The 10,445-nt window shown below is 37.5% G+C and overlaps 1 protein-coding gene across 1 annotated transcript; it reads left to right on the plus strand.

Moving 5' to 3' along the window:
* The first annotated feature begins 7,930 nt into the window (after positions 1-7,930).
* LOC109243687 lies at positions 7,931-8,923 on the plus strand. The gene has a single exon (XM_019410657.1). The coding sequence runs from the start codon at positions 7,931-7,933 to the stop codon at positions 8,921-8,923; it is 993 nt and encodes a 330-aa protein (XP_019266202.1).
* Positions 8,924-10,445: the final 1,522 nt, after the last annotated feature.

Raw genomic sequence — 10,445 nt, forward strand, 5'->3', positions numbered from 1 at the left:
TAATATGTACAAATCAGAGTAGACCAACTCAGTCTACTTTACAAGATAAAAGAAAATCCAACTGAAAAAACACTCTACATTCTAGATCGCACTAGTGTTTACAATTGCTAAGCAACACTCGTGTATATCTTTCAGCTCTGAAGTTGCATGTGCAAGCCACTCTTTTAGCTAGGACCTCCCATGCAGTAGTTTTCTTCTCAAAGATCCGAGAATTTCGTTCAATCCACAATGCATGAATATACTCTGCGTAGACTAGCTTAAGCACTCTTGCAAGCTGATATCTGCTCTTCGTTTTCTTAACTATCCATTGATGATTTGCTGCCCATGAGTCTATATGAGGATACTGAATATGCAACCAGCGCATGAGCATGTGCTATAGACATTTACCATATTCACATTCAACAAACAAATGATCTCGTGTCTCTGGTTTTGTTGACAGAAACAGGAAGTATCTGCTATCTGCATTCCCCAGTTCTTCAGTCTATCAGCTGTTAGTATTCTACCCTGCACCTGAAGCCACATAGTGAAGTTGGCTTTTGGTGTTGCTTGGTTTTGATACATCAATCCTTCCATGGAACTTTCGGTAATACACCTAGTAGTTGTAGGTATACTTGCTTTGTAACTGAGCCTTGTGACAAGTTGTTTATAAGGTGCAGTCTGTCCCTTGCCTCAAAGACCTTTCGAACCATCCAACAAGCTTGCTTGGGTACTCCCATATCCTTAAAATATTGCTCTTTGATATAGTAGCTATGGATCCATCTGATCCATAACTTATCCTTCTTGTTGGCCCGTTCCTAGCAGGTTTTAGTGATAGCAGCTTTGTTCCACATAGCCAAGTTAATCAAGTTCAATCCTCCTGCAGCTTTTGGAGAGCACATCTCATCCCATGACACTAAAGACTTTTTGGTTATTGTATTCACCCCAGACCATATGTAGCTTCTACAATGTGCTTTAATTGCTTTGATGACTTTAGCCGGTATAATAAAGGTTTAAGCCCATAGGCTTGGATGCCAAAGATAAATATTTGGACTAACTGTATTCTGCCAGCATAGGAAAGTTTCTCTGTTGTCCATGAAGAAATCCTGCTCACAATTTTGGCAATAAGGGGATGCCACTGTAGTACTGATAGCTTCTTTGTATCTAGGGGTATGCCCAGATATTTAAAAGGCAACACTCCTTGACTGTACCCTAATGCTTGTTGGATCTTCTGCTTCAGTTCATTGCTTACTCCTCCATAATATATTGCGCTTTTGGCTAGATTTGGTTTAAGGCCAGAGGCTTCTGAAAAGGTGCACTTTTGATTTAATAGAACAATAGAAGTGGTGCTCCTTTTGTGAAAATAAGAAGATCATCAGCAAAGCTCAAATGAATGAGGTCCAATCTAGAACACATAGGATGATAGTGAAAGATTTTTCTCATGCTTGAGTGTCTTCGGGTTCCTACTCAGATACTCCATTGCTATGACAAAGAGAAATGGAGACATAAGATCTCCCTGCCTAATCCCTCTAACTGCATCAAATGCCTTAGTTGTCTCTCCATTTATGAGAATGGTATAGTTCACTGTTGACACACACTCTATTATCCAGTTGGTAAATTGAAGTAGGAATCCCAGACATTCTAATACTCGGTGTAAGTATCTCCAGTCAACAGTATCTTATGCTTTCTGTATATCCACTTTAATGAAGAATCTTGGAGAAATATTTTTTCTTGAGTAAGCCTTAACTAACTCATGAGCCAGCAGGACATTATCTGCATCTTTCCTGCCGGGAATGAAACCAGCTTGGGTGTCTGACACAACTGATGCAATAACTTTTTGCAGTATGTTTGCAAGAATTTTGGCAATTAATTTATACAGAACAGTGCAGCAAACTATAGGTCTATACTTCTTGATACTTGTAGAATGGGAAACCTTAGGAATCAAGGTGATGGCTATGCAGTTGATAGCTCTAAATAGTTTGCTCGTATGAAAGAAATTCTTCACTGCTTGACACACTTTTGGCTTGATCTCCAAGATCTTTTGAAAAATAATGCATTGTAGCCATCAACTCCTGGTGCTTTATCATCCCCAATTGCATTTAATGCTTCAAAAATATATTTTGTTCAGTGACTTCAGCACAAAGGTTCACCTGCTGAGAGTGTGTGAGGACAAGTCCCATTTTCATTATCTCTTTGTTGACTGCAGACAAATGAGCTGATCTTGATCCCATAAGAGATTTATAAAAGCTAATTATTTCAACATGAATCTGCTTCTGATCAGTGAGTCTATCTCCAAAGGCATTAGTAAGCTCTGCAATAACTTTTTTCTGACTCCTCTCCTTCATTACAGCTGAGAAGTATTTGGTGTTAGAATCACCAAGCTTTATCCATTTAGCTCTGGATTTTTGTTGAAGTATGCTTTCCTTTATTAGTGACCATCTTTCCAGTTCTTCAAGTAATATTGTCTCCTCTAATGCAACTGCATCAGTGTAGCCTCTGCTCAGGTGCTCTTGGGTATCCAGAAGCCTGTTTCTGATATGCTCTAAGTTGTTACTTCTCCGAACTCATTGTTATTAAGTTGCTTCAATTCAGACCTACGAACCTTTAGTTTGCACTAGATGTCTTTCATGGCATCTGAATGCAGTTGTGTCTGCCAAACTCCATCAACCACTGACAGGAAGTCTTCATTATCAGCCCAAACATTAAAGAACTTAAATGGAATCTTGCCACTGGATTCAGCTTTCCTTAGGGTGATCATCATGGGAGCATGATTTGAGATAAAAGGCATTTTATAATCCACCTCCATATGTCCAAAATTATTCATCCATTCATCATTACCAATAGCTCTATCAATCCTGTTGAAAACTCTATCTACACCTTGTTGTTTATTAGACCATGTATAATATTCCCCCTTCCAAGGTAACTCACATAAGTTCAAACATTGCATACAATTTGCAAAGTCTTGAATCTCATTACTAGTTACTGGGATCCCATATAATTTGTCCTGTATAGTTAGCACTGAATTAAAATCTCCCCAAATGAGCAATGGCTTGGTGATCTGTGTAGCAAGATTATACAGTTGCACCCATAGAGGCTTTCTCAGCTCAATTGTATTAAACCCATAGATGATTCAATGACACAGTTCAGTTGATTCATCCTTCCTCTAACATCACAATGCATAGCTTGAGCAGACTGATCTATTACTGATGTATCATAGTAGGAAGGATCCCATAACAACCAAACCCTTCCATTAGCAGCATGCTCATAGTTAAATGTAGCTGGCCACCCCGGCACTACTCTATTAGCAATGCCATCAGTCTTATCATTTTTACTTTAGTTTCTACTAAGCCAACTAGTTTGATATTATTCTCTCTAATATAGGTACCAACTCTTTTTGATTATATCGTTTATTGGTACCTCTAATGTTCCAAACCAACCAAGACATCAAGAAGGTTTAGATGTACCACCTGCAGATGGTATTGGCAAATTAGCCAACACTTCTACGTTTGTCTGTTGACTTGATCTCTGCTTACCAGGTGACATAACTGCTAGTGCATAGTTTAGGGGTATGCCGTTTATTTCTGCTGCTTTCTTCCCTTTGTCAAGATATTGTTGTTTCCCTTCTTCAGGAATTGGTTCTGCTTCTCTGCTCTCAACATCACACATAGGAGGCCCTTGTTCATTCATCATCTTTGTCTGCTCCTGATTAGCTTTATGTGTATGAGCTAACACAACTCCTGCAGTCTTCCTCACTTGCTTCACATGTTGTGGTCTAATTCTTTTTGGCTGTTGAATTTGCTTAACCTCCTCCTTGTGAATCTTTGTACACAATCATGACCAATTTTTAAGCATTTTCCACAGAATTCTGTCTTCCAATCATATTCCAGTGCCTGATCAAATACCCTGCCTGAATCATTCATAATAGGGACCTTGCTAGGGAGGGGTTTAGTGATATTCACTCGATGAGAATTCTAGCATAAGAGATTCTAGTTTGTTTGGCAGTACACTCATCTACAAATAATGGAATCCCTATAGTGCTTGCTATTATACTCAATGAGGTACCTCCTCAGCAGTTCATGGAAGTTTGGGAAATCTAACCCAAAGAGGAATCTCAGTTAAAAATTTTGCATCAAAATCAAACTGTGGACTCCATTGTTTCATTATCATGGGCCTATTGTTGATTGTCTAAGGTCCCTCACACAGAATTGTCTTCATGTCAGCCACGGATTGAAACCTAACAATGTAATACCCATCATCATGAGAATAAAGTTCTGACATAGTGACTGTATTCCACATCTGATTTGTGTATCGATGCATGTAATTATACCCTGGCTTTTCCCCAACTACATAAATGATTAGGGCTCATTTCTACTTTAGGGTTTCAGCTTCTAAATCTGATTTATCAAGTTTGGCCACAAGATTACCCTCTACTACTTCAGGAGTAATGTAGTGCAAAGGCATACCATTCGCAGTTGATCGATTACCATTAAGGATCCCAACTCAAGTTGGTTCCTTAGTATTTTTCGGCAATGGAACAGTGTTGTGTGCTGATGATTGAGTCTCAGCTTCCTTCGTCTTCCCCAATCTAGTATCAACTGGTTTTGGAGCTTGATTTTCAGCTTCAAGCTCCTTTCTCAATGGAACAAAAACATCCCTAGATGGGGGAGGTGTAACACTATCTCTCAAGTTCACTTGCATAGGAATAGGGCTCTGATTTGCTCGTTACTGTTGTTGACTTGTGGATGTTGAGGCTCCAGCGTAAGGGATCTGAGTTAGAATTCCGACTCCTATATGTGTTTTTGAAGCTCCAGAGATTGACTCCATGACTGCAGATGAGGAACTACCAATGTTTTTTTGAGCTTGGGGATCTTATCATCTACCTTGATCTGTTGCTTTTTAGGACGACCGCGTGACTTCTTTTCTTCCATTGACGAGGTCGGCACATGTTAGCTTAAACTGTGCCGAGAGAGCGAGGAAGAAACAACGATGGACTTAAGTTCGAGATTATTAAAATATCTGGAACAAAAAAATTGTAATTTATAACACTCTTTATATAATTTTTGAATATCTAATTTTTAGTTTTAAACTATTAATTGAACTGATCCAATTTAGCTTCAAAGTTTAATTAACTTGATTCTCGATAAGCAAAATGTGTCATTTAAATTGAAATAGAAAGGTATGAAATCGGACAGAAATAGAAAAGCACAGAAGGTAATTTTTTTATTGTTTGCAACATTTTTTTGGTACAAGTTACTTAGTAGATACATTATTTACTCTTTTGGTACAACTGTACACAACATTAATTATTCAATCTATGCTCGTTTTTACTTATTTCCTTAATAATCGTATAAAATTTTGGTGATTAAATTTAGAGCGACGAAAGTACCAAATATGGTCTAACTTTTCTTTGTGAAAGTATATTAGTTGATTATTCATGAAAATTGAAAATCTGCTCTTTGTCACATATCCTTTATCTCCATTTCTTGTTGGAATGTCCCAAAATGTTGTCAAATTAATTGTTATTTTAATTTCGAACGACCATTTGCATATAAACTCATTTATATACAAAGAAAAGTCAGGATAAATAGCGCTCCGCCCGCCAAGCGGGCGGCAAGAGCATACAAATACTCCCTCCGTTCACTTTTACTTGCCCACTATTGATTTTGCACACCTCTTAAGAAATAATAAATATAGTGCATAATTTATCATGATACCCATATTAATTGGTGTATATTCTTAATGGATTTGAAAAATAATTTGGAATGGGGAAAAGGCTCAAAATTACCCTCGTGGTCTTCAAAATGGCTTATTTGTACCCTCCATTTGAAAATGAGGTCATGTGTAACCTTGCCGTTAAACAAGTGGTCCACAGGTACCCTTCTCGACTAACAGCTTCGTTTTGGGACCTTTGTTTTTCCTCTAAAAATCCTCATCACGACACGTGTCCTCCAAAATCACCCTCAATTTTTTTTACATGCCCCCTCACTTATTTTACCTTTCTTACCACCTTTACCCCATCCGCATCAGACCCCTAACAATACTTCACCATAAAAATTATCATTCATTAGTCTTTCATTTTTGTCGAAGCAGAGTTACTTTATCTTGATAATTAATGAGACCTAAATATTTGCAAGTGAAATTGCATGTAATATAATTCAACCGGACATAATGGACGTAAATGGGGGGTTTTGAGCAGAGAAGGGTGACCGTTGGCGGTGTTGGATTTAGCTTTTATAATCAAAGCGTACTATCAAACCATTCCTCACCATGTCGAAGAATGTAAGATTGAGAACAACACAGTCATCATCTACATGTCGATTAAGTATTTTTTTATTGAGTTAAATTTTATACTACGTTTTACTTTTTTACTTTCTAAATTTTTCGAATACTAATGAATTTAGACATGGTAATAAATTTTAAGTCAGACTTGAGTATGGGACGAGAACTCGCTCATTTTGATCCCCTTGTTGACCAAGCAAGGTCGCACTGAGACTGAGAACTTGCCTCGGCTTCGCCTTCCACCTTATTAAGCTTTGGACTTCCACCTTCACTAACCCGTGGGACGGGACCGACCTTCTCTTTTGTTTGTAATTGGACTTGCCCGAAACAAAGGAACCTTGGCTAACGAGGCCCCTAAATGACCGCTCAGAAGGCCTACCTATTTTTTTCCCAATCTGTCACTTGCTCGCTTTTTTAGTTGAGGTAAGGTATAAGATAAGGCCTGCAAGTTCGTTCCTTGAAGTATTGGCCTCTTAGTTTAAGCTCTTGGACAACGCAATCATCATCTACGTATTACTAATGAATGGTAATTTTTTGTGGTGAACTATTGTTAGGGTCTGATGTGGATAGGGTAAAGGGGGTAAGAAAGGTGGGTAAAATACGTGAGGGGGCATGTAAAAAAAATTGAGGATGATTTTGGAGGACACATGTCGTGATGTGGATTTTTCGAGAAAAAACAAAGAGCCCAAAACGGAGTTGTTAGTCGAGAAGGGTACCAGTGGAGCACTTGTTTAACGGCAAGGGTACACATGACCTCATTTTCAAACGGAGGGTATGGATAGCCATTTCTAAGACCACGAGGCAATTATGAGACTTTTCCCTTTGGAATGAGTAATTAATGCTAAGGACAAAACAAGAAAAGTAAATTATTTTTCTCTTTGCGAATAGTGATAAGTAAAAATAAAAATTTACTTTTTGTTACAAAATATTTAGTAAATGTGGATGTCCACTACTCCCACTACTTTCACCCATGATGTAAATTACCTCCCACTACTCATCACCATTATGATTGTAACTCCCACACCTCCATAACCCCTCCCCATGATCTTCCCCCATGATCTCAATTGTTAATGCCATGTTTAAGACAATGATTTTGTAACCTTCATATGTAATAGTATAAATAGAGGCATGAAATGTGAGATGGAATACACTTGAACATTTGATGAAATAAGAAAGTTATCTCTTCTTCTCTTATTCTACTTATCTTCTTGTTTTATATTGTTACTTTGAGCTACATTTTTTAACACGTTATCAGCACGAAGTTGAGCTCTTTTCGTTGTTCAAGTATATTTGTTCATTTTGTTTTTTTTTTTCGTTGTATATTTTGATTTCATGATTAGTGTCTTTAATATGCCGTTTTATAATTTCTCACATCTCTAGATATATGTAAAAATAAAGAATTTTATGTTTCTTCATTTTAAGTTATTTGCATGATTGTCATGTGAAAGTTGCTAATTTTTATGTTAATAGAATTAATTGAGAGAAGATATTTTGTTCTAGTTAACATCAAAGATATACTAATAATTTGAAGAAGAAAACATAGTATTCTTTTCTATGGAATTATCACTTTAGTGTATATGTAGATCACAAATTTGATATTATGTCAAGTTTTAAGATTCTTTATGCTATTATCCTAATAATTTCTAATTAGTTATCTTCTTTGATAGTTTTTACTATGTCGAATTTGTCAAAGCTTGAGTTTGTGGCACTTGACATTTCTGGAAAGAATTACCTATCATGGGTTCTCGATGCTGAGATTCACTTAGCCGCTAAAGGCCTTGGTAACACCATTACTCGGGGTAATAAGGCATCAAGCCAGGACAAAGCGAAGGCCATGATTTTCCTTCGTCATCATTTGGATGAAGGTTTGAAGGTTGAATATTTAACAGTGAGAGATCCACTTGAATTGTGGACTGGCCTGAAGGAAAGGTATGATCACCTTAAGGCTACGGTATTGCCAAGGGCTCGATATGAGTGGATGCACTTACGGTTGCAAGATTTTAAGACCGTAAGTGAGTATAACTCTGCTGTATTTCGAATAACTTCCCAATTGAAATTATGTGGGGAAGTTATGAATGATGAGAATTTGCTGGAAAAGACTCTTACGACTTTTCATGCCTCAAATATGGTATTACAGCAGCAATACCGTGAAAGGGGTTTTAAAAAGTATTCTGAATTGATCTCATGCCTTCTGGTGGCTGAGCAACATAATACCCTTTTGCTGAAAAATCATGAAGCCCGTCCCACAGGGTCAGCTCCTCTTCCTGAAGCAAATATGACAACTAGACGTGATAAGTCTGGAAAAAGACAGATTAATAATCATGGCCATATGAATGTATGTGTGCATGGAAATGGTAAGAGACGATATAATAGTCGTCATCGTGGTGGTCATGGCAAACGAGAGAACAATATGGTTTCTCAAAACAATCCTTCAAGAGGCAAAAGCGGTAACTGCTACCGCTGTGGCATGAAAGGTCATCGAAAAACTGAATGCCGTGCACCTGAGCATTTTGTCAGGCTTTGTCAAAACTCCATCAAAAGAAAAAAAAATAATGTTGGAGCGTCTTCTGCTAATGCCCCAGTGGAGTCACACTTGACCTTTAAAATGATTTTGAGGCAGGGCCTTCAAACAAAAATGATGACAATGCCGAGGCAAATCTTGCTTTGAATGATGATGATTTTCAAGTCCTCGATGATCTTACTCATTTGGAAGTTGAAGACTTCTTTGGAGATCAAAACTAAAGTTTGATCATTTTACTGGGGAATGCAATTATGTTATTTTTATTTTCAGTGGTTTTTTTTTGTCTAGTTCTAAAGTTGTTTTTTATTTTCAAGTAGTACTTAAGTTGTCTTATGTTGTCGTTGGTGATGTTAGTTTTTTCCGTATTTCTCATGATGTACTTTTATTTTTTTTATGAAGAATATAAAATTCCCCAGTCTTCAATTGGATCCAAGATGAGTAATGAAGATTTATGCATTTTGGATAGTGCTACAACTCATACAATATTAAGAGAAAAGAAATTTTCTCTTATTTGGTTATGAAAAAGGCTTATGTTAATACAATATCTGGTAGTACAAAGTTAGAGCTTTGGAAGAGCGGCCTTATTACTACCTGGAGGAACGATATTAACTATTAATAATGCATTGTATTGTAGTAAGTCTCAAAGAAACTTGTTGAGTTTCAAAGTTATTCGCCAAAATGGCTACCATGTTGAGACCTCTAACGAAGGAAAGGTTGAATACCTTTATATTACTACAATAAAAGCGGGGAAAAAATGTGTGCACGAAAAATTACCCGCATTTTCTTCTGGGTTGTACCACACAAATATTGGTGTGGTTGAATCACATGCCATGGTAAACAAAAGGTTTACTACTTCTAATGATTTCATCATTTGGCATGACCGGTTGGGCCATCCCGGTTCTAACATGATGCGCAGAATAATAGAGAATTCAAATGGGCACACATTGAAGAATAAGAAGATTCTTCAATTTAAGGAATTCTCTTGTGCTGCTTGTTCTCAAGGAAAATTGGTTATTAAACCATCAGCAGCTAAAGTTGGGATGAATCCCCTGCATTTCTGGAACGTATACAGGGTGATATATGTGGGCCTATACACCCTCCATGTGGACCATTCAAGTATTTTATGGTCTTGATAGACGCATCTACAAGATGGTCACATGTGTGCTTATTGTCAGCTCGTAATATGGAATTTGCGAGATTGTTGGCCCAAATAATAAGGTTAAGAGCACAATTTCCAGATTATGCAATTAAGACAATTCGTCTTGATAATGCTGGTGAATTTACATCTCAGGCATTTACAGATTATTGTATGGCCACTGGAATAAAAGTTGAGCATCCGGTTGCTCATGTTCATACTCAAAATGGTCTAGCAGAATCATTGATTAAACGACTTCAACTAATAGCTAGACAATTGCTAATGAGGACAAAACTCCCCCTTTCAGTGTGGGGACATGCTATTTTGCATGCAGCAGCACTTGTGCGCATAAGGCCAACCAGTTATCATAAAGTCTCCCCATTACAGTTGGCTTTTGGTCAGGAGCCAAATATTTCCCATCTAAGAATTTTTGGATGTGCAGTATATGTTCCAATTGCTCCACCACAACGCACAAAGATGGGTCCCCAAAGAAGGTTGGGAGTATATGTTGGTTATGAATCTCCTTCTATTGTT

Source organism: Nicotiana attenuata, unplaced genomic scaffold (assembly GCF_001879085.1).
Source record: "Nicotiana attenuata strain UT unplaced genomic scaffold, NIATTr2, whole genome shotgun sequence".
NCBI lineage: Eukaryota > Viridiplantae > Streptophyta > Magnoliopsida > Solanales > Solanaceae > Nicotiana > Nicotiana attenuata.